At 44.1% G+C, this 25,155-nt stretch overlaps 1 protein-coding gene across 1 annotated transcript; it reads left to right on the plus strand.

Moving 5' to 3' along the window:
- The first annotated feature begins 1,882 nt into the window (after window positions 1-1,882).
- Window positions 1,883-24,803, plus strand: LOC142579920 (uncharacterized protein KIAA0930). The gene is made up of 8 exons (XM_075690593.1): window positions 1,883-2,419; window positions 8,543-8,694; window positions 9,898-10,077; window positions 12,636-12,737; window positions 13,658-13,915; window positions 16,068-16,218; window positions 17,929-18,033; window positions 19,419-24,803. Exons 1-8 carry the CDS (start codon window positions 2,311-2,313, stop codon window positions 19,457-19,459), a joined length of 1,098 nt encoding a protein of 365 aa, XP_075546708.1. The 5' UTR covers window positions 1,883-2,310; the 3' UTR covers window positions 19,460-24,803.
- Window positions 24,804-25,155: the final 352 nt, after the last annotated feature.

A 25,155-nucleotide genomic window follows, 5' to 3' on the forward strand; every position in this document is an offset into this window, starting at 1 on the left:
TGTCAGTGCAAAATGCAACGCCACATACTTAAAAAAAGTAACATTGTCTGGTAAGAGTAGTGATCTGGCATTTTCCAATTTGCTGTAAATGAAAGTCGAAGCGCTATAAGACATAAGTACTGGCGAGCATTTGTGTGCCCTAAATTTATAATTGCGTGCTTATTTCTACAAACCAGTTCCAGCTTTGATACTTATGAGGTGGATGCAGCAGTACACAATACTCTTGCTGCGACTGCCTTGTACTAATGCAGCCACAAGAAACACTTGCCCTCTATTTTTTTCAACCAAGTATTATTGCTGCACTACGTGTGTAAATGTATGGCTCCTCGACAACTTCGTGGTATGTTGAGTTCAACTCTAGTATCGAATTTCAGTACTTTGCTAGTGTCGTCCTTTTATATGAACGGCGTTTCATTAGTCTACAATCTTTGAAATGTGTACCATTGTGGCCCTCGTGTGTGCTTGGTGTCGTAAACGCAAGGCTTGCACAATGCATTACATGCATTGCATAATGAAGTCCACTATTCACTGCAGTCCATGCATATGGAGACAACACGAGTGATTGTTTGTATGTTTTGAAACCTGCAAGTGGGGCGGTTGCATGGAAGTCGCAAGGCTGTAGTTTAGCTTATTCAGACCCAGGAAAAAGCTTGCCAACACTGCCTTTGTATTGAACTCTTAGTGCTAACTGATTTCCTACAAAAAACTGAAACATCGATGAAATGGCATGACTAGATGTGCCTGAATAATTACCATTGTATTAGTGCCTCCTCATGGGTGGCAGTACCTATATTTTAAATGGACTTCACAGGCGGTCGTTCAAGTAGTGGTTTTACAAAGCACTGCTGGCAACAGGGGTGGTGGTGGAGTGGTGCGTCGTGCATCTGGCTTCAAATGAAATGCGATTCTATAGCGATGGCATTACATGGACACTCTAGGAGCATTATTGCCGTCGCTGTGTACTGCAAGTGCGAGGGAAAGCACGCGAAGGGAGCCGGCAATCGCGGCTGAATCGGGCGCGCGCGCGAAAGGGAGCGCGCGGGAAGATAATGCCCATCAAGCTGCCATCCTTTTCACTTCACCGTTGCGTGCTTTTTCTGGCTCCCGTAGTGTGTGGGTCACTCATTCATATGGCTTTTGGATTTTGCACGGAACATCGTGGCGACGACGACAGCGAGAATTTGCCTTGAGTGTCTCCTACCATGAGGTCTTGTACATACTCGTATAAGGCCCTTCAGTGCAACTGTTATTAAAGTATGTATATATAGCGAGCTATCATTTGAACTTCAAGAGACCTAGGGAAAAAGTTCACTTAACCGAGAATCCAGAAAGCAATATTCAGTAGAACAAGGAACAGCATAGGGCAGAGCTGACATCGGAGTCAAAAATTTGAAATACAATTTATGGAGTTACGTATGTACAATATGTATGAAGTGCGTAACAGTCGCGTTGCTGCCCATCTCATTTTGAAAAAAAAATTGTGAGTATGTATATATATATAATTTTCATTTGCACTGGTGGTCTTAAAAGCGCAAGAACTAACGAAGCTGTCCAGAGAGGCAGTTGTGCATTCTGGCGCAGCTTCTTGCTAAGACACGAAGTCGCGCAACTTTTCAAGGCATCCTACAGTCTCGGCTAGAATTGCAGGATTTGAATCTGCCTCTGGCATTGCATCTTCTGCGTCGCACTATTCTTCGTCGGGACGAACACTGGAAACACAATTTCCAGGTCTGATAATTCAGCACAGGTAACGAGCTCACTGTCGCACTGTACATAGCCGCCGCTGAATGGGCGATTATGGGGGGGGGGCATCGTCTACGCCAGCGCTGGCGCAAAACTTCGTTGAACTGCTGATTGAAAAAAAAAAAAAAAAACGAGCCCAGTGATGAAGTTCGTTCAACTGGAATATTCTCTATTCAGAAATTCGTTTAACTGAAAGATTTTTGCATAGAATGCATAGGGAATCTGCCGTGGATTTTTAAACGTTCGTCATTGTGAAATATTCGTTAAACTGACGTTCGCACAACTTTGAGTGAGGTTAGGAAAGCTGGTCGGGCCTAAGCCCCCCTCCCCACCCCCAGGCCCTACCCAGGGAAAACGAAAACTTTTCGCCTATGGTTCAGCGACGTTGCTTGGCTATCACCGTGGTTTACCGCGTTATCGCCGTAAAGTTATCGCTAGACTTATCACGACGGCCGCGCACCGTGCCATTGACCGTGCTATCCGTGCGTATGGGCATTGGCCCGGCATAGATAGAGCTGAAGTCGAATCGAAGACAAGACTAGCCAAAATTCGAGCGCTTTCTATGTCATGGCAGACGACGCTCGAGATGGGAGGTCCAGCTCCAACGCGTTATCCAGCGTGTTTGCGGAAATATCTCAGCTGCGTTCACGTGAAGCTACGGACATCACACCGTCCGGTAAGCGCGCGTGCAGGAGTGTGCGCCGCTGCTTTCGCGAGCGCTGTTTCCAGCGCGTGAGCGCCTCGCACTTCCGAGTGATGACTGCGGGGCTACCTAGTATGACGCTGCCTCCAATGTCCCGTGACTCGAGACAATCACGCCCGCTGTGCCGATTGGGGGTTTTTGAGGCAATTTGGGGCCGCAGGAAGTCGTTAAGCTTCCATCGCCACGGCGATTTCGTTGCGGAGGATGTTGCTTTGTGTGTCTGTATGGCGTTATACTGAAAGCGAAACGATCACGAGTTGCATGTGATTGCACAATCGTTGTGGAGGCAGTTTTGATGCCGAAACACGCTGCGCTTTGTGTAGTCTTTCATTGGGAGGGAGTAACGCATTAGAGTGGCGGGTGAACTAAACGAAACTCAACGGAGCGAAAGCGATCGTGGCATGCAACAATAAGCGATAAAGAGCAAAGTGCACATCCGGCGACGCTGCATCCTCTGAGGAAGGAAAATCAGTGGACATATAGTATTTCCCAGTGCTTGTGTGTCGTCTGCACGAGCTTGCTGTAAGATCTAGGTTGCACAGGAATGCTATATATTCCATCCATTTCGAAACAGTAGCGCTTACGCTTTTAGTTTAGCTGTATATACAGGAGACTGAAGATATATAAATTTATGCTTATGTTTTTGGCGCATCCGTTTGAGACTTGAGGCGCATTGTAAGACGCATTGTGTGTTCATGTCTGGAGTCCCTCTGAATACAAATTCTTCTTCTTCAGCCTGTTTCGATATGGTTTTCATACGAGCACTGTGTAAAAGTTATAACGTTAATTTGTGTGACTGGCAATGCTGTTTGCTGATACCGAGCTGACTGAATCATACTATAGCAAAATATCATTATCTCCTTCAGTCATGGTGTATACACATTGCATTACACAACCTGTTTTTGCCATTACTGTCCAGGAGTGACAAAAAAAAAAAAAAATGTCAGACACGGAACTGTGACTCAAGATAACCTTCTGCTTACATACAGTGTGCCTACATTTCACTTCATTGAACCGTGTATTGCTGCCGCCGATAATTAACTTATGTGCGTACTTTGATTCCTGTCCATGATAATTGAGCCACTGTTTCAAATATCTTTATGAAAAAGTTCAACCTGATTGATGATACACGAAGTCGAGATTTAATTACTCTTTAATTACGAGGTCTCTGTACACGACAAGCAAAGGAGTCATCCTACCACCTTTGTTTCCGCGGCAGCATCTTAACATGGAATTATGTAGCATTTCCAGATGGTTTTGTTGCTTGTTCATCGTACAGAATAGCACAGAAACCAACAAATACCAAGAGATGCACAAAATCACAGTGCTGTGTTTGTTTTTTTTTGTGCCTCTTGTAGTATTTGGAGTTTTCTACACTGTTCTCCTGCACGATGGAATTGTGTAATTTTGGTGCATTTACTGACAGTATCATAATTTGCGACTAAAGGGGTCGTGTACTTAAGCTCTGAATCAAACAGTGCCGCACCACTGAAAGATTGTCATGCCTCAACTGCACGTGTAATGTAATCTGCATGTGCAACACTGTGTTAACTGGAAAATTTTTGCCCTTTGCTGTGTGTAAAGCTGTTCCATTCGTTGTAGGCACTGCTTCTGCTAAATGCAGAAGCAGTGCTAAATTATTCAAATTGGTTATGCATACTTCCATATCGTAGTTATGTGACAGAGTATACCAGGGCTTAAAGTCTCCCTTCAGTGTAAAGGAGCCCACACGGGGCGGCGACCAGTACAGTGCATGCACTCACACACGTTCGTATGCCTGTGTAAAAGTGGGCAAATTTTTGGTCTAACACAGCAGTCATAATGCACAACTAAATGAATTAAAATTATCTGGTAACCTTAAGAAACCAAGGGGATACTTCACTAATTCATAAGCCGGTAGCTTCACACTCAGGTGGCTCATGAAACCACTCTTGTTCGACTAAGACTAGGTCGAACAAGGGTGGTGACTGTCATGTGCAAGGCCACGGGGGAGTGCATGTAGCAGTAAGACAATACCTGCTTTCCTATTTTTGCTCACGCCACATAAAACAATTAATCACCATTAACTCATTAACAGAAAAATTGGAGAGTTATAATTGCCCTGCTCAAGGCACTACTAGTAATAAAATCAGCTCCAGCGCTTGTCGAATGGTTGCCACAATGCGACAGTTAATCTGCTAGGGTGGGGGGCAGACCACTCCTGAAATTACGCATTGGTGTATACTAATCCAGCCAGTTGGCTGTGAAAGACAGAAGAACTAATTGTGCGAATGTGAAATGGCAGTACACATACTACACAACTCGACATTAATGGTAGCATTCACTTCTATGTATTGACACTAATGCTGGGTCAGCTCTGTGGCTAATGTTCAACCATATTTTTTTCCAGTTATGTCACCTGTTAAATAGAGACTACATATATAGAGAATGCATGAAGACAGCAAATGGCCACAATACCTGTTTACAAACCTTGTCTGGTGACACTAACATGAGAATTGGTTCCTTAAAATTTTGTTTTATATTGCATTAAGATTTTCTGGTGAAAACAATAATTCCAGACGAGATCGTATGCCAGTGTAGCTGAAACTGAATTTTATGAACAAGATTTGATTGCCCAGCCACAAGCCATAGACTTCAATTATTTGAAAACCCAATTTCGTGAACCTAGTATGAATGTCGAGTCCAATTTGAAGAATTATTCACACAACAATATGCCCCAATCCAGCATGTGAAAAGTAATTCTTCACAGATGTATGGCCCATTTGACAACTCGTACATCAAAGACAGCAAAGTTCTATAGGGTGTCCCAGCTAACATTAGCCAAGCTATTCAACAACACCAACAAAAAATATTATTAAAACAACGTGCTGGAAGATACAGTTTTAAGACCGGTGGTGTTCGGTTGTCGCAACTGTTGACGATCGAACACTGTAGGGTATTATAGTTGTGTCTTGCCCCGTATTGCTTCACTCTTGTTTTTCTTCATTCAACAGCTTGGCTAATGGTAGCTGGGACACATGGGTTGAGCGAGTTCTCGCACTTTTCTGAAGTAGTGGGGTCTGTTTGCTGGCTTGCGGCCTTGCTCAAACGCAGCAGCAGTGGCTGCTGAACTCGAGCACAGTTGTGGCTGGCTGTTCTCAGTGACAGATTCCGTGCAGGCTGCACCACGGCATCAACTTTCACTGCCACAGCCATACAAACTCCTAGTTGACTGCCAAAGCGAGGCTGGTGTGACGTGACGGGAGAAACAAAATTTGCGGATTACTGCCACATGCCAGTTGTGCATAAGAATTAGATATATGCAAGGTATCTTTTATTTTGTAATTATTGACCATTATGTTTCAAGGCGAATTCGGGGCTCCAGCTTCTGTTGCATAGCACTTACATTTGATTTCAACCGCTCTGACCTTTGCCACATGAAAACCGTTGCAGAGCTTCCCTTAACTAAGATCTTTGCTGTAAGAGAAAAAGACATGGTACGACACTGTGACTTACATGGCATGCACGCACTTGACTGGAACACATCTGCGCTCGCGCAGTGAGGCTGCATGGCAGGTTCGCTGCATTAGTCAGGCGTGTTGTGCGCGACATAGAGCCAGGCATCCTGTGATCTCATCCGTACCAGCAAATGCAATCTGAAGACCAGTTTTACAACCCTCATGACTGTGACTATTGCTGTATGCCTTCTGCGTATGTATAGCCTGCGTGAATCTGTGCTTCACATGCCTTGTTTTGCCAAAGCAATGGGGCCACCCAAGAAATAGCAAAGTTAGTCAAGAGTCTAAGGAAATGCCAAGAATTTCTTCTCTCCTAACCGTAGCCCCTTTTCTGCGCCTCATGTCCCACATTGGCCACCAGGCTGCTTTGGCAACCACTGGCAGCATGGCATGAATAATGGTACCGTTGTTTGTGCCACAAGTATGAGGACATCTTTATGGCAGCTGCAAGTAAAGAAGTTTCGGACAATGATTCAGCCACTCTGTGCATCGTGTGCCAAAGCCAAGCCATGTTGTGGATACGATTGACATCCTTAATAGGCTCGCCATTTCTCGGGAGGGAAGGGAGCATGCACTGAGAAGTGTGTTATCGTCAAACTGTCAGGGCAAGGCCAAAGTAGCCGGCTGCCTGATGGGGACACTAGAAGTAGAGAGGTGACTACAGTCAAAAGAGGACCCAATTTTAATGGTGCACAGCTGCTTATATATAGGCTGTGGTGACATGGTGTGGCGCTAGCAATGCAACATAGGCATGCAGGGTTGTTAGACCACATTGGCATGCGGATTGCAGCTGGCATAGCATAGCATAGCCCCTGATGACCGTGAAGAGTGCTGGGACCTAACTGCTTTAGCAGTGTATGCTGACAATCTCGCACCATACAGAACAGCCAGGAAGGAGTACCCAACACCACATAAATCCCTCGATAAGTTGGAAGAGAACACTCTTAGGAGACTACAAACTAATACATACCCAACGCCAGCTAAGTTACACCAGTGGTACCCTACACTATACTCCCCGCAATGCCCACACTGTGGAGAGGTAGCTAACCTCTACCACATGGTGTGGGCTTGCCAATTTAATCCCATAGTTGACCCCATTCCAAATCCCTCAAAAGAGCAGTGGGAGGCTATTCTGCTCAGCGATGATCCTGACCGTCAGCACTGGCTGGTGGGGAGGGCCAGCGCAGCAGTAGTAACCAGTGGGCTACCGGAATAGGCGGCCCACCCACGAGTTCTACGAATGTTCTGCAAATAAAGATGTTTTCAATCAATCAATGGGGAATACTGACTCCAGAAGTCAGCCACAGATGGCGTGACATAACACTGCCACTGTATTGAAAGCTTGTAACGCTACAGTTGACAAACAGCACTCAAAGAAAAAAGTCATTGGGGAGTAAATTTTTCACCTAAAAGGCAATTTTTTTTTGTATTTCAATTATGAGAATGAAGTTAGTGGTCTACATCTCCAACCTCTTAAATTCGTGCTTAGAATGTACAGTGACATTTAGCCGATTCTACTGATTTGTGGGCACTCCAATGACCTAACTGAACTTCTGCCTCAACTTGGTACTGTGTGATATGATTCGTGCTTGTCGGCACAGTCTGTGATATAATGCGTGCTTTTTGGCACACCCTGGAGCATTCAGTATTGGTGGGTAAACCAAAATTGAAATAGGACCATAAATGTGGCCATAACCAAATTAAGCCAGGTGATGCATAATGCGGCATTCGCACATTTTCAGTTTAACCCTGTAATGTATAGCATATTATATATGCTGCACTGAATTTGCTGCCTGACAATTCTGTTTTAAGCACGGGAAGAACTAGTAGCAGTTTAGATACTCTGAAGTTTTGAGTTTTGAGCCACCTGCCGTGGTGGCTTAGCAGCTATGATGTTGTGCTGCTAAGCGCAAGGTCGCAACATTGAATCCTGGCCACGACAGGAGCATTTCAATGGGGGAGAAATGCAAAATGCCTGTGCGCCGTGCATTGGATGCTCATTAAATAATTCCAGGTGGTCAAAATTAATCCGGAGTCCCCCACTACGGCGTACCTCATCAGATCATGATTCTGGCTCACAAAACCCAATAATGTTTTGGTGTGGATGATTTAGCAAGCTAATTAATAACTAATTACATAAATTGTGTACTAATTAAGCTTCTAATGAAATAACATTTCATTGTTCTCTTTTTGTACAGTTGTACTTTCTATGGCCAGATATAAAGGTGGACGAGCTGGTCTAATTATTGTTGACGTTGAACTATGTTCGGGCATGATATATATATGCAGGGTTAACAAATCTTTGTGTAGTTCCTTCTCACTTCATCATGTTGTGTACTAAATCCGCTGATCGAAAAAATAACATGCCTGCTTGGCACGTTTAGGGATCTTTTTTTTTTTTTCGGCAGAAGTTGAAGATGGGGGGGGGGTTGCAACATGCATTGTGCTATTCTTTCCAAGCTCCGCTAGTTTTTGGCTGTTGTCATCTTATACGGCAGGTTGCGTTTCTATGCCACTGCAACCAGCTATCTATGGCAATAGAAGTTTGGAACGTCTTGGTTGGTGGGTCTGCATTGTTTTATTGTTTTGTACGCTGCAGGCTTCGTTGTCGTGACAAGTGCCAGTTTCTGGATGGACATCTTTATCCGGCACTTTTTGTGTGCTGAGGGCGTGGACCAGCACGATGACCTTGTGTTCTTTGTGAAGAAGACAGCATCCAAGGCAGCTCGACGCTATGTTCCACGCCTGGAGGTGAGGTTGATGGCACCGTCAAGGAAGCAGGTTTTCGCGTTCTAAAGAACAAGTGCAGTGCAAGGGGCACATGGTGGTAGTGATATCGATTGAATATTGGAGCTCTTTATTTCGTAGGGATACTGCAAAATAAAATCTCATTACTCTTTCTTTCAAAGAAATTGATCCTGACACTAAACCAAAACATGCATTCCGTGTCCTATTTAGCCTTCTTTGCACATTTGCCTGTTCCATAGAAAAGCCCAAGTATTGCTTTCGCATTATTTCATAATTTCAGATTTATATGATTTGTCAATTTTATTTTCCCAAAATATAGTTTTACGAGTCAGAAATCAATTGTTGTATTCAATACGTCATGATGGCCCCATCGCAAGCAGTTTATTTTTGCACATATCCACTGCAAGAGTTGGCAGTGCTAAGGTGACCAAATGTTGTAAGTGGCATATTGTTATATGCAGTATCATCCTAAAGTGGTTTTACTGTGTTCATGGTAGTGATTGGCTTGTTAATTTTACCTGCCACCATTATCACCAGTCAATTATTCGTCCACTTCAGGACGAAGGACTCTCCCAGTGATTTCCCCAGTTATCCCTTTCTTACGCCTGCTGACCCCATCTTATGCCTACAAATTTCGTAGTTTGATCTCGCCCAATAGTTGTCTGCTGTCATCAACTGCACTTCCCTCTCCTTGGCACCCAGTCTGTAGTTCTTATAGACCACTGTTTATCTGCCATGCACATTACATATCCTGCTTAACTCCACTTATTGTTCCTAATCTCAACTAAAGCATCTGCTACTCAAGTTCGTTTCCTGCTCCGCAGTGCCATGTTTTTCTTTATCGTTGCTGCCTTTTGCCTGAGTTGCTCATAAGTAATGGCCAACTTTCAAATGTCGAGCAGACGTGTGCACTGACAACTGAAATTACTTTAGGATTGGTACAGCATCCTTATACCTTCGGACCAAAGCATTTGTCTCGTGCCTTTCTCAGGATCGAGACACGTTTAACTAGCACTAAAATACTATGAATGAAAAAGCACATGGGACATAACACCAGACTACAACAGTTCGAAGTCCCACCATCGTGCCCTGTGTGCTTCCTGTTCTATTGCTGCATCTTTTTTAGCGCCAGTTAAATGTGTCTCAGTGTTGGAAATACTTCCGAACTCGCCCAGCTTTCCTTCCTTAATCGTGTGCCTTCGGCAGACGACCGTACAGGTGTTTCGGCGCAACTCCAAGAAACTGCCCATAGCTGACCTGGACCTGCACTGGGAGGAGACAGTCTACCTGAACCTGATAGTACAGCAACTGGAGTACACGCTCACGGCAGCCGCATGCCTCCGCACGGGTAACCAGCATTTACAGGTTCTGCGACGACGCTCTCAGGTGGGTCACACTGATTGCCAGGCCTGGACAGAAAAAAACATACTGGTGAACACATGCAGTCTGTACATTTGTAGTAATGCAGATAGTTTGACAAGTTTATAGGATTTCCGAAAATAACCTATAAGAAAGACGGTGCCAACAGGCTTGGACCGACATCTTTTTCGCAGCTGATAGAAGAAATAAGTGGCCAGTCAGGGCTAAGGTTTAAAGTAGTGGAGAGCTTTAGCTTGCCCACGTACGTATTCGTCGTCGGAGATGTGAATGGCAGAAAAAATTGTCAACAATTACGTTGCTGCCGACACCGTTGGCTAAGTGTAGTATAATTGGTCACTGCAACAGTGGCTGCACGTCCTCTCTGGTTAAACTCTGTACGACAAGACGGTGCTGCCGACATGGCTACTCGCACCTACATTTCCTGTAACTCAGTATTCGATGAGTGGTAATATGCCCTACAGACAGGCTATAACTTTCTATTATTTATGGCTTACAGTTGTTCATAGAATGATAGAGTGAAGGGTGGTCTATGGTAAGACATAATGGAAAGGCTATTTTACATATTCCTGGTTTGTTTGCAGTCTAGACAGACACCTGAAAGGGCGCCATTGATAGGAGGTGCATTGACCAACAGATTCCTTTTGCCAGGCTCTTTCCAGTTGCAGCTGCCACTCACTATAACTTGAGAACAGTGCAACTGGGAATGATCATCTGATGTCTGTGCAAAGCATAAAACTAAATGTTGAAAATGGAGCAAGCGTGGAAGAGAACCGGAGGGCTCTCCTACAGCTACAAAGAGGCTGGCTGTCATTGAAACCTTCTTGGTACTGGGGTTCATGCAAGAGTTGCTGATGTTGATCTCTTCAAACATGGCACATGTACACATCTGGCATTTGCCATGCAACAAGAAGTGAAATTGTTTGCACCAGATAACAAAACTTTGCAAAAAATTAGAGATATATTTGGATGAGGAATTGCATACCAGAAAAATTGAAAATGGGCAGTAACTAAAACAATGTGTAACAAAAAGAAATTACTGTGGAGACTGCACATCAGTAACTTGCAACACCCATCAATGGGACAAAGAGAGACACACACATTTAGATTAGAAGATTAGAATAGACAAGATATTGATCATGAACCAATTAGCCCAACAGTTTATACGTGAGAGACAGTACCATTAGCAACATAACCTACTGGAAGCTTTAATGAACTTGTAAAGTGTGATGCAGAAATGTGTAGCTCCAAGAGATAGCGAATCTGGAACACTCATCGAAGATGTTCATTCAGCAAGCACATCGCCAAATCACCAACAAGCTTATTTCCCTTGGTTCCTTTCGCTAATGTTAAACTGGTTGTTAGGGGGTGTGTGAATATTCGAAACTTTCAAATAACGAATCCAGTAGTGGCATGCTTGATTCGGTATTCAAATCAAATAGTCACTATTCATAAATACAAATATTTGTCAATTACATTTATAATGTTTCAAAATGTCAACTGCACCCAAATAGACATAAAAACGAGCGAATGTTCACCCCCACAGGCATAGTGTAGGCATAAGTCGCAAGAACTTGCATAATGAAGCACGCTATGTCACTTAGGTAGCCATACTTTACACGCTGTACAGTGATCATTCGCACTCGCTGGAAAGCCCTGTGAATGCAAAGAAACTACTTCTTTGCTCCTAATACTCCATTTGTGCTTTTAATAAACAATGCTTCATGTTGTACTATGTAATGACAGAAACTAAGCTGTGAACATCATTTTATATTAATTGCGATAATGGCTTTTTATTATTCGAAAAGTATTAGAAAAGTATTCGCTATTCAATTCGATTCACTTTTGGAACTATTTGATCCAGTCTCAAAAAGTCACTATTCGCACACCCCTATTGGTTGTTCACTGTGTGGTTGAGATGTGAGTGCAATGTGCAGGAATCACTTTATCAACGGTCCAGCAGTTCGAGTTGGTTGTTAATTTGCTCTTGCCCTGCTACTGTTTGCTAGCCTTCTGGTCACACCAAGTTTCCACTGGACTCCCTTTGTTACAGACATGAGAAGCTGGACAGGTAGAGTTATGCAAGTGCAATCAACTTCCACAATGTATATTTATATGCGCTTGTTGCCCAATACGTGTGTCATACTGATCTGTGCACACGTTATGGCATCTGTGAATTTGCCTCTTCCATGTAACTGCTCATCTCGGACTGCACCACTGTCTTGTGCACCTCTTCAGAACTCATTCTAGCGTGTGGTACATCCTGTTCTCACCCCTTTTATCTTTCCGTGCTCCAATGTGTCTTGGACCATGTATAATCTGTGTAATCTGCTTTAGCTCACTGTGCTCTATGTTTTTCATACCTTTGATGTTTCTTCACGCACTATAAAGTTTTCTCTATTAGTACTTATTATGTGAAAATGAGTACTCGTCAACATTACAGAGTGACTAAATCTCTTTCTTTTTTTTTTGTCCCAATGAAACAACAACGCTTGATGGGCTAGCTCTTGCATGCTGATATGGCATTGGTCTAGAAGCCTCATTGGTTTACTCGGTGTGTCTTGCAGCGTGTGTACGCCTCTCCTACACGGCATAGCATGGAGGACAAAGGGGACACGGAGGAAGTGGCCTACCCGGACATCTTCTTTGCAGTTGACAATTACGAGGAGGTAAGCACATCAGCATTGAAGGTCATGAGCCGGCCACGGCTCACATCTATGAGCTTTTCTCAATTGTGATGGTAGCTATGCAAATTATGCGTAGGGTACAGCATATTCAGTGCTTATTTTTCTCGATAGGAAAGCAGAAGTTTCAATAGGAAGGCACGATCTCTTTCGTACTTATGTATCTGTTTGCACATAAGTTTTAGCTGTTTTTCTGGCAAAACAGTAGAACCCCTTTTGAGGGAGTACTGACACAAAATTGTTGCCTCCCTTTTATTTGTTTTATTAAATAGCTGTCGACCCAGTAATTACGCTATGGAGCCTCAATTGCTCAAGAGTGCAAGAAATAGCTTTGCCACTTTTTGATGCGACCAGTTGAATGATCTTTTATTAATACCAGCTTAAAACACGTGCTAAGTTCAGCGTGGCTTTGGACTGGAGGCAAGAGACTGCATCGCTGAAACTTGGCGTGGTGGTCTCGTGGTACCACACAGCACTGACACGTACACGGACACCATGATCATGCTGCCTAAAGCTGAGTCCATCCATCACACTTGGCAGGATACCTGGCAAGAGAGGATGCCCCTGCATTTCCAAGGGAAGCACATGGTTCGAAGGGCCAAATTTGGCAGCCTTCGACGACATGGTCATTGTATGGCCTTCAACCGCTGCACCAGGCTGACTGGAATGCACAAGTTGCTTGTGATACCGCATGACCGCGACTGCCCGCTTTGCCGATGCGAATAGTTCCCCACTTCGTGTTTGAAGCCATGCTGCATTTGGCTCGCGTTTTGAAGTGGCCACCTTAATGCTGACGTAATTAATTATTTGTGGTTCTCTAGAGTACTTGAGTTTTCATTTGGTAATTATGGAGTACATGGCTGTCTAACGAAGACAACAAAGCAGGTGAGAACTCCACTTCCCAGGCTTTCCAGGGGCTAAATCTGAGGCCAGGCGAGCTGCTGTGTGTGGAGCTGTGCGCTCGGTGTCGCGACAGTCCCCAGGCGGCGCTGCTGTTCCTGGGGTGTGTGGCACACGAGCCCCTTGCTCGGACCCTGGCCCGCGCCGATGCTTCCTTGTCTGCCACGCCACGGGGCCGGTGCCACTTTGTGGGCCTGAGGGGGCCCCAGGGGAGGGGTCAGGCACAGGTGGCGCTGAGGAGGGCAGCGGCTGTGCCATCACAGGTCAGTCTGACGGCTACGCAGTGTCTTCTAAATCATGCTCAGTAAAACCTTTTTCAAGCAGGAGTCCGTTTATTTTCTAGTGCAAAAATAAGCTGTAAGTATAAGTAATCTGTATGTATTCAAGCTTGAATTCATACGAACTAGCTCAGCTGACCTTCAGTATACTTACAGTGGGCTTCAAGCACTGCGTTTGCATGTACAGTTAAACCTAAATATAATGTGCATGGATATAAAAAATTATCAGATATAGCAAAGTAAATAGGATATGTTCCTAATTGATATCAGAATCTAACAAATGTATGCTTATAATTTATATTGCATATCATGAATGTATTTTTGTGCCATATACCACTTCCTAATAACGAGCTTCAACTGTATTGCTATGTACCTTCCTTTTATCTCTTGCACAATCACTGCTATATGGGTTGTCCTATAGTGTGAGTTGTGCTCCCAATATTGCGAAACCCTGACATTTTGAATGTCATAGTCTTTTTGATAAAGTCATGCCAGTCAAATCAGAGTGTTGTAGTGTAGGGTAATGTTTGTCGCATGTTATCGAATTTATACGGTCACTGCGAGTGAATCTGGGAGATTCGGCAATGCATGTATAAAAGGTGCTCAGATGCAAGTGCTGTCAGTCATTTCGACAACCGCCAACTGTGCTAATGAGAAAATGTCTTGATAAGAAAGTGTGGTGACATTTGGGCTGCTTTTCACATTTCCAACAAGAGAGATCAGCTTGAGACCGTGAGCATGGCAGAGCACACATGTGCAAGTCAGCTCCAGGAGCTCCGTGTTGCAGCATAAAAAAGTAACGTCCTTGTCATTTGTCTGTCCTCTCGCCTGTGTCCTCTCTTCACCTATAAGTGTGGGACAACATCCCTGCTGTTTCAGTAGAACCTCGTTGATACGATCCCATTGCGCATGATTTCCTGGTGCCAACGCTCGCCATCGAGGACACAAAAAATGACCCAATAGAGTTATGCACATTTTTTACCAGTTCATACGTTCCTGGAAAACACATGTTTTTCGGCACCAATGTTCGGTACATTGGCAAACTGCGATCACATGGTACATGTTCCAGTGGCTAGATTCCATGTAAAAAAGATAAGGCGTGAGGTGCGTGCAATCAAGAGCAGTAGCTGCCCGTCGTGTCAGCTTCCCCGTAACACTCGCCTACTCGGCTTCTGTGAAAATGCCAGCATGGCACTCAGTCTTTTTTTATCCCAGTGCCAGCAAATCTCCTCCCGGGTCATCACACTCCGCGTTCAGAGCTGTCACTGCCAACCTTTCTTCACCTGTCACCGCCAAGCATGTTCACCTATTTGTTTTACAGCGTATGGGCCGCAGTGCGTTTCGAAGCTTACTGCATGCTTTTATTAGGCGATAACCCAAATGTGCTGCCGTTCCCTGCTGCAGGGAGCGGGATTTGAGCGTCACATTGTGCTCTGGCAGCGTCTGCTATCTCCCACCAGCTCGCTTACGTTTTGGTTTCTCGTTGCTGTCTTAAAACACTGCGTAACAGAAAAACAACAAAAACATTTCTCGGGCTGCTGGAGCTTAACCAGCTTTACACATGTCCGCGTCTCGTGCTTCATGCCGCAACGACTTGCGCAATGCTTCACATTAGGTAGATGTCAACCGCAGTTGAGTCTGTCAAATTTCTTGGTACTTCGGGTCGTATGTTTGCCCGGTTAGTATGGTTCTTTCTCGTGTTTCTTTTTTGCCAAAACATATGAACGGGGCTCTACTGTATTCCTTGGCCACCCAAGCCATGTGTGCTTTGTGGTTATGGTGCTCAAATCATCTTGTTGATTGTGGTAATGGTGTCCTTCACTTTTGTTTCATGACAGGCCATTAATCCTCTACCACTCACATAAATTGAATGCAATCATTATTCTTTGGGAACTTCACCTAATTTGTGCTGTGTCTGTCTGTCCATTGGTCCTCGGCTAACCTCTTTCCTCCCAACTTGGGTAACTGGGTATGTTCCGCTGGATATGTCACATATCCGATGCCACATATAGTAGCTCTTGATGTCAGCCTCCCCCATTTCTCTGTAAAATAAGGGCCTTTGAATGAATGAAATAAATACATGACTGACTTGCGCTGGTGTTGCATTATGGGAAACTATTGTTGTGCTTCTCAACAGGAGTGGCCTTGCGGTCCGTGGCGCCGAAGCTCAGAGCCCGGCTTGGCGCCACCGCCAAACCCGGGACCCCTTCACCGGTGTCGATCCGAACGGCAGGGCATCGACCAGTGTGGAACTGGGGAAGAACTTGAGGCTGATGACCTCCGAGATGGTACGCTCACCGTTTGTACCGGCCTTCCTTGGCAGCGCAGAATGAATAACTTGCAGCGCATGACAATGATATAAAGGGAGACACATATGTGCATACAAATGCTGACTTTAAGCTGAATGTTTATTTGCAAAGATTGGCTCTCTTCGTCTTGCTTTTCCCCACTATCTTGTGCTGCAAGTTATGTCACAAACCAACTAGCCCACAGTCTATTCTTGACATCGTGGGAAACCATGCCAACATCGGTCCAACATTGGGGCACGTTGACCCTACATTGGCCCAATGTTATCATTCTTCGTGCTACTTTTTTTTTTCAGCATTTCAAGTAGCAGAAGTATTACTCTATTTGCAGAGATTGTTTCTACAGGTCTGTTCATTGCACTAGCCCATCATATTGACACCATGCATTCTTCATGAATAAACTTATATGTCACAGCTGTTGCAGAATTCTAGTGCCAAGCATAAGGTCAGGTGTTTCATTCTCAGTTATTCTTAGGTGCGTGGGAATACAAGAAAACAGGTATATGTATGTCTTGATGTTAACAGTTAAAACTGAAATTCAAAGCTCCATTAGAGAAACACCTATGGCCCAGGTTGGACTTCAGGAGATAAAAACTGGTTGCTCGTTGAAACTTCTATGTTTAATGTGTACGAGGTTAAGCAGTGAAGTATAACTCTGGCAGACTTTGTAGCTTGAATGATCCTTTCAGGTAAGTAAAGTTTGGTAACATCTTCTGGAAAGCAATTATATCACTGAAATAAATTTTACCACAGGGAACTTTGGTCAGCACAAATTTCATTGAAACAAGCCTTTCCTGTGGCATCATCCTATTTCATGTGCACCTCTACTGGACTTGCCTCCAGACGTTCGCTTTTAGAAATATTTCTGTAACAAGTGCTTCAGTGAACTCTGCAATGCATTGTGGCATTTATAGTGGGTAAACTTACAGATTGACAGAGGAACCTAATACAGGTGACATCAAATTTTGTCACATGACAACTTACTGCCCAGCAGTTGAGTCGCGTGTGTGAAGCTTTGTAACTGTGAGCAAGTTTATTCAGAGGAAAAACACTACGCACAAGTAGAAGCCAAATCAAGTGAATACTGACTCACTTTTTGTCCTCTCATTTTTAAAAATTTTATTTCTTGCATTAAATAAAAATTCAAATTCCCTGAACCCCATAAAACATACTGACAAGGTTGGCCTAAATGGCTTACTGTAATGCCGGTTCCTACGAACCACTTTGTTTCGGTACGCAGGAAGCGGAGGCGTCGTGAAGTCGTGAGACGCTGCCTGCTCCATTCCTGCAGTCGCTGTGGCTGCTACTATCTAACGCAACCAGAAGAAATACGTGCAGCACTCTTGTTTATTTGTTTTGTGAGCAACGTCATCATATTTGGTCTTATTGTTGCACAATGTCAGCAAATTTATCTCTGTGTTTCAATATGTGAAGTTATGTTGGTGATGCCAAGGTAAAAAATTCGAGACTAACTTAATTTTCGAAATAAAAGATCTCGCAACTGTTTCCCAACATTAGTGCTTGCTAAGCATTATCCCTTTTATGTGCGAGAAATGTGCGCTAAAGTTCTCACGAGTTTGGAGGTGTGCATCATTGCTCCATTGAGAAATCGAAGAGAATTCTTGATGCAGCGGCGAAAGGCTGTTGCTTTCTTCAACCAATCTCTGGACTGTTGTGTCTGCCCATGCGTAGCTCTTTGTGGAGAAGACTGTGCGCCCGTGGGCAGCAACAGAAACGAGGGCCTCTTGGACACCATGCTGACGTACGTGGCGCTACCGTGGCATCACATTGTGGCCGGTACGTTTTACGGCTAAGCTCCTAGTGGGACTAAAAGAGCTCCAAAGCATTACGTGTACGCGCTTTCCAGCGGTCCTTGGAGGACCAAATGTGACGCCAAGTTTAGGTCTGCACGGAATGGGGGCTGTATGTCACGAGTGACGTGTGGGCCTTTAGTTTGTGAGGTGGCCTAACGTGTGAATTGGGCTGTGATTACGCTACTTTGCACTACTCTGCTGCGTTTCTTTTGCTTCTTTTTTTCATTTTTCCCCTTCACTGACACTACATGCTTGAATACTGTACTCGATCCATGGATGTGTTCCAATTCATGCTAGCAAGCAAAATTTCTCTGCCTTGACATATCTAAGAAGACAGTTTCTTTTTGTGTGTGTGTGTGTATATATATATATATATATATATATATATATATATATATATATATATATATATATATATATATATATATATATATATATATATATATATATATGAACGCCAACACACCTTCACATTGTTTGTCTCCCTGGCAAATTCATCCCACAGTGCACGTGATCATGTAACAACCTGCCATCATCAGTTTATTCATTTGGCAAAGAAAGTTTGATTACTGCTGGAGAAAACAAGGCACAGATTTTCTTTCCTTTCCAAGTTTCCTGTTTTTGAATTCTACACCGAAACCTCAGCTGCCAATGTGGTAGCACAGATTCCAATGTAGTTTCATATATCTGGGCTGGTGTGGCGCAGGAATAGTTCTGAAAACTCACTTTGTTGAGCCTTAGGCTCCTCCTAGAATTCAGTGGAGTCGTTTTTTTACCAATAAGCAATTAATCCAGCACCCGCCGTGGTTGCTCAGTGGCTATGGTGTTAGGCTACTGAGCACGAGGTCGCGGGATCGAATCCCGGCCACGGCAGCCGCATTTCGATGGGGGCGAAATGCGAAAATACCCATGTGCTTAGATTTAGGCGCACGTTAAAGAACCCCAGGTGGTCGAAATTTTCGGAGTCCCTCACTACGGTGTGCCTCATAATCAGAAAGTGGTTTTGGCACGTAAAACCCCATAATTTAAATTTCATTAATCCAGCCTGAGTAAAACTCGAAAGCCATAATATCATCGGGATATAGCGCAGAAAGTTCAGGGCAGCGTTGGCACCTATCTTTCGTTTATGCAAATTTCCCGCCTTGCGAAGCCTCCTCTGACAGTAAGACTGGCTGTTCTGCTATCGCAGAAGCATAATATACTAATAAGATTTGATTTTTTATGCCCATCACGTGGCGCCAAGCAACACTTGGGATTGTGATTAGCCAGCATTCTTGTTAATGCTTATCATTTCCTGTGCTTCTACTGCTAGTTTTTGGTGGCCTCGTATGTGAGCAACTGTCTGACATTGCTACGTCTCTGTTGCAGACCTGTTGGACATCCGACGTGAGCCCCTGCTTACCTTCTAGCATCTGCCCACCGTACAAGTGCCACAGGCTGCTTGGCCGCATTTTTCTAGTCCGACACAGTGACCACGCCCTCGACGCATTCTCCAGATCAAATGCGGTCGGTGGGGGAGACAGCGACGCACAAGGGCGCGATGCTCAGCTCTAGAATAGTTTCACAAATTTCTGAGCCACGACATGTTGCAGACATTGCACTTCAAGGCCTGTCCATCTGTGTGGTGAAAGCAGATGCGTTGGTTCTTCACCTTACACCAATTGTGATTACGAGAACGGGTGCGAACACCTTCTGTTTGCAGTGCTCAGGCTGTCTGCTGCTGGCAGCGCGAGAATCGGCCATTCACGCTTGTTGTCTGTGCCAGCGTTGTTCAGGAGTTGGGCCTGTCTCAATATCACTAGCAGCTGCTTGATATTGTTAAACCAACGACCTGGGGAGACGCTGGATGTGCAGATTGGTATTGTATGTTAACCATAAACTGGTACAGGATTGGTCGATGCGAAGCTCGTGCGCTCCATTCCTTGTGCCCTGGATGCTAAAATTCTGGCGAAAGTTTAGAAACGTTAAGCAGAACACATTTCGGCCATTAAATTTTGTGCAGGCGTTGCCCAGCATCAGTGTGCATATTGCAATGTGCAGCAGCTAATAGGTACTCTTAATTTGAAAAATTTATATTGCGCTACTGTATCCTTTGTGTGCTTTGTGTTAGTCTTTGAGCTAGCGCAAGTCATCATAACGAAGCACAGCCAACTATTCCCTCTCCCTTCACTGTTGAACTTGTTTAGCTGTAGCTTAGAAGTACCGGCCTTGTGACGAGTTCTACAATAGCATATGATATTATAACTATCGAGTGCGGTGTCTGCTGCAAAATGAAGACATTTCACACAATTTCCTGCATTTGTACAAGCACCAAGAGCGTGCACATCATCACATGTGTGGTCAGCAGCTCATCATAACAAGTTCTTACAAAAGTTGCGGTATTCTCATGATGCAGTAGTGCACACTGAAACTTATCGTTGCTTGCCATTGACAGAGTGCATCTAGCACAGAGACGTTTTCTTATAACGTTGCAGCAGGCAGGGGTTCTGTGCATTGCATTTGTATGCAAATTATTTACTGCAGTTTTGTTACGCCACACGCAGGCACCAAATATCTTCCAGCTCAAGAAACGACATCAATATATTTGCATAATGGCATGTAGAACGTTTTCAATATGCACGCTTGTCTCTTCTTCTTTTTGTCCCAGCATTGCATATATTAATAGAGCCTTGCCTACAAGATTTGCAATCATGCCTCAGTGACAAAAACGTCACTGTGGTGTTACTGAGAGTAGAAAAAAGGCTGGTTTCGGTTTGGAATCTGTAAGGCATGCATGGGAGCTGTACTTGTGGTCACTTGGTTAGACACGTTTGGATGAAAATGTTGTTACGCACAGGGACAAAATTGGACGACACAAACGCAGTCGCACTCTTTGTGGTGTGCGCTTCGTCCAGTTTTGTGCCGGCGCATAACAGCATGTTTATCTAAGACGTGTATGGGTGCACAGCTGTGTGGGCACAGTTGCTTGGGAGGGTAGCATTGGTTAGGCAGCATTGCGGTTATCTTTCGACAGTGAAAGCGTGCTGTCCCAAAAATGATTCCGTCCATAACAGGTTCTCGGCGTAAAGCTCAAAATCGCAGTAGCTGCGACAGCGCTGACCGTGGCACTGTCAGCTGTAGTTCTCACTTGTTGGACGCTACCTTGGACGATTAGTTCAGTCTTTATAAAACTGTTTTTCTTCTGGCGAGAAATTGTCGGCAGTCGCTACTACGTGTACTCAACAGTTGTGTGCAGGCTTCACAAGCTGTGCACAACCTTTTATCCTGAGCAGACGGAAGTGATAATAGAACCAATACAAAATCCAAGTGAGCCATAATGTTTGTCAGAAGAGATTTACTGGTGTGTTCACACATATTGTGTTACTTGCCATAGAACAATTGGACCAGTGGTCTCAGTATGACTTGCTAAATCTGTGCAGTGAGATGAGCATCATCGGAAAAATTAACGCCCAATCATCACTGCACATATTTATCACTTGGTACTCCAGGTGTTACTCAGCTTGAAATGTGTTGAATGATGAGGCTTCACGCTTTGCCTGCACTGGCTGAACTAGTTTGTGCTGTGCAGTAATTGGCTTTGTTGGTTGGTCTACTGAGTGTGAGTCATGTGTAGACCACTCCACTCGCTGTGAAGTCAGTTGCACTGCAACTGACTCACAGTCAGTGAAGTCAGTTGCACTGTCCAATTGCACTGCAGGAATAATTGAACACTGAGTTTTCTACCCTGCCAACAAGCATTGAGTATTTGTGTGCCAACACTATGAATGTTGCGGGACGTGTTTTGTCAACATTATCAACACGGTTTCTGCAACATCAGTACAAGTGTTGCATCAGTACAGGCCTGCATCAGAGCAGTTCACATTTTATTTTATTTGCTCGCAACAGCGTCTGACAATTGTTCGCAACTGCATAACAGTGCCACTGAACTGCTCACGACCTTGGACAATATTTGCAGGAAGCCTAATGTACTGTCATGAATTTATATAGTGTCATCAGCGACTTCCTTTGCATGTTCAATCACTATGAAATATGCATGCTTCACAAAGTAGTGAAAGGCATATGAATACCACACTCGAGGATTGTACATAGGCCCACGACATTTTAATACTCAGTTGCATCATTGTCAGCCATTGCTAACACAGCCGTATCATTGCCAAAGCTATTGACTCGCATGTTTTTGCTGCTCACATCAATGCATAATAATTACTAACATGGCCAGCTGTAGCTCCCATGATCGTTTTGGACATGCTGTAATGCGAGAATGTTGAAACCTTGGCAGTTTGGCTACTTATTATTCGCTCTGGCCTAACTGACATCAGGGTCTAAATGTGTGCAAGCCCATTTGCTGATAATGTTGACCCTCAATATTACAAACATGTTTATAATAAATCGCTGCATATAGTTCAGCAAATCTAAAATGTTTCTTGCCAATATCAGTGTGTAACGATTATATACTTATGATGACTATCAAATATAATAAATATATTTTCGTGTCAGGCGCAACTTCATGATATTAGTGGAGTTCAACTCTACTGCCCAGCTACAAGGTTGTCTCAGTAGTGCCTGCTCCCTCCTATTGGTGGCACTTTAGAAGTTAGGAAAAAAAAAGGAGACTGCATCAAAGAAGTTTAAAGAAAGTGCAAAGTTCTATGTTCAGTACTGTCTTTTATGTGTGCTACGTAACAGACGTTGAACCAACAAGATCTGTTAAACTTGCCTAACAGAACTGTGACCTTGTATCAGCATCCTACTAGTTGGGATGCTTACCAACTGGCAGGCTACCAACTAGCATGTTATGAACCAGTAAGTTTGCAAACGAGCAGGCTGTAACTCTGTTATTCTTCTAAACTTGCTTAACAGACCTATGACCTCACACTGGCAGCTAACTGGCTAATCAGTTTCATGCCCAGTGCACGGACGCAGTTTCATATTCCGCTGCTGGCTACGTTTCTTTCTTTCGACATGCTGTAATCGTTTCCACGGTAACGCTGCACACAGGTTTATGTGCAGCCACAATCGGCTAGTCTGCATTTACATTGCACGATGAAATGCTGCACGCGCTACCAGTGAAAAGGTACTGAATTGCAATGTCTGCAACACAGTGTTGCTCAGTGCTTTGGGTTCCTTATAGGCATTCATAGCAAATTGTTTTCCTGTCTAGTCATTCCATGCAACGCTGGCTCGCAGCTGCTGGTCAGCTGCCTAGGGAACGTCGGCCGACAAAGCTCAAAACAATCTGGGATGGCAGCGTTGCAACTCGTGCAGGCAGCAGCAGCATGTTGTCCACATTCACCCTCGGAAGACGGCATTTTATTTTTGGAGCAAAGCGTTGTCACACTCCCCAGTTTGTGCAAGTCATTTGTACGTTTAGTCTTTAGTCAGGTTCATAAGGTAAGGTAGGACAAACCCACACGGATGTCACCATGGAGGAAGGAAAAAAATAACTGAGATGCCCTGATGCCAATCTCTGTAAAGCCTTGAACCGGCAGCTCCATTCTATGGTCGACTCCTCCTCGCCACCTGCCCTTGCTCATTTCGAAGCCAAGCGCACCTCCTCCACACTTTGTACCGCGCCGTCCGAGGTCACATAAGTCACGCGGAGCAAACAGTGCCCTTAGCAACCAAATCAAATCATTCAGAGATCACAGGATGTTTGGGGCGGGAAAAAAAAGTTAAGCTGGCTTGACTGGGCCCTGCCCCCAACGAATGGCGAACAATAAAAAAGTGCGGATAACTAAACAGGTCACAGACTTGCAGTAAGGGTGTATTAACAATGCGCATAGAAAAGAGCTTCAGCATTGTTCAGCAAAACTGATCAGACAACTTAATATAAATAAAATAATAATAAATAATAAATAAAATATAAATTGGTAGGCAACAACAGAAGATGTCGGTTAGCACGGAATAAATTTCTGTAAGCAAAATGAGATCTGGCGATGAAACCAGACTCCAGGGTGCAAAGCAAGGAACACATGATGTATAAAAATGTGGGTAATGTAATGTGGATTACGGTTTGCCCTACAAATGAGAACGAAGAAGGCCTATAATGGGACGCACGACTTTCATTGCATTTATCATAATGCATCTGGGATAGTTTGGATTTTTCCATAGTTTTTCTTCCTCCATCGTGGCTGTCACCTTACGAATTATTCATTTGATAGCACTCGTGTTGAAAATTACATTCAAAATGCCTTTCACGTCAATTTTTTTGTAAGGAACACATCATTTGGGAGATATTTGATGTGCCTAGTGATAGTTATCTTGATGTGATTGATCTTTTAACTTTTCAACACAGAAAAAAAAAATTTTTAAAGTCAGGCAGTAGACAGTTTACAGTCTGGTGGGTTTGCATTAGTACATCTGTTGAGCAAAAGAGAGAGAGAGAGAAGTGTTTGTTTTGAAGTACAGAGAGTCGTGCCGGAGACACCATAATTGAGACAAAGACCCGAACTAGCGTGCCAAAAGAACGGTTAGCACTCTGCATTTGCAAGTGGTACATGCTCTGCTTGGCTTCAGTGTGTGCACGACAACTGCTGTGTTGACCATGACACTCAATGGTACAAGTACTGACTTTTTTTTTGAGGAGCTGACACATGGTGTCCGCACTGCGTGTGTTGAAGAAAGACCTTGTTGATGTATTCAGAGTTTTGATGAGAACTGCTCGTAACTCTCACAGGACTGATGGAGCAAGCATTTTGTTTGTACCGGAAAGTGAAACATACTGGCTGTACTGCATGCGTGAAACAAAATAAACAGCTTGTTAATATATTTTCAGAGTTCATTGGGGCCATTCGGTACTCTCTGTTCACCCAGAGCAGAGCTTTCAACGTAAAACCTAATTTGGAGCTCTTATCCTGTAGGATTGTTAACGGTGATGGCTGAAGATGCAGAGTTTTATGGAAGACCAGAAAACCTAAAGGCAAATGACAGCCTGAGGCGGTATTATGTAAGAATACTTTTCTCTTGGAGTATATATTCGTTTATGACCACCCATCACAGCGAATGGCTGATAGTAGTGGCAAAATAGGTGTAACGTCACTCTGCCCAATGACCAAGGACAAAAGAAACGGAAAACGAAAAGAACCTTTACATAATATGGCCCCTG

Source organism: Dermacentor variabilis, chromosome 4 (assembly GCF_050947875.1).
Source record: "Dermacentor variabilis isolate Ectoservices chromosome 4, ASM5094787v1, whole genome shotgun sequence".
In the NCBI taxonomy this organism is placed as follows: Eukaryota; Metazoa; Arthropoda; class Arachnida; order Ixodida; family Ixodidae; genus Dermacentor; species Dermacentor variabilis.

Excerpts from the sequence above, each read along its gene's own strand:
- LOC142579920 (XM_075690593.1), top strand. The coding sequence starts at position 2,311 with ATGGCAGACGACGCTCGAGATGGGAGGTCCAGCTCCAACGCGTTATCC. Across the intron at positions 8,695-9,897 it reads GCTATGTTCCACGCCTGGAG|ACGACCGTACAGGTGTTTCG; the intron begins GTGAGGTTGATG and ends TGCCTTCGGCAG. Across the intron at positions 13,916-16,067 it reads CAGCGGCTGTGCCATCACAG|GAGTGGCCTTGCGGTCCGTG; the intron begins GTCAGTCTGACG and ends GCTTCTCAACAG.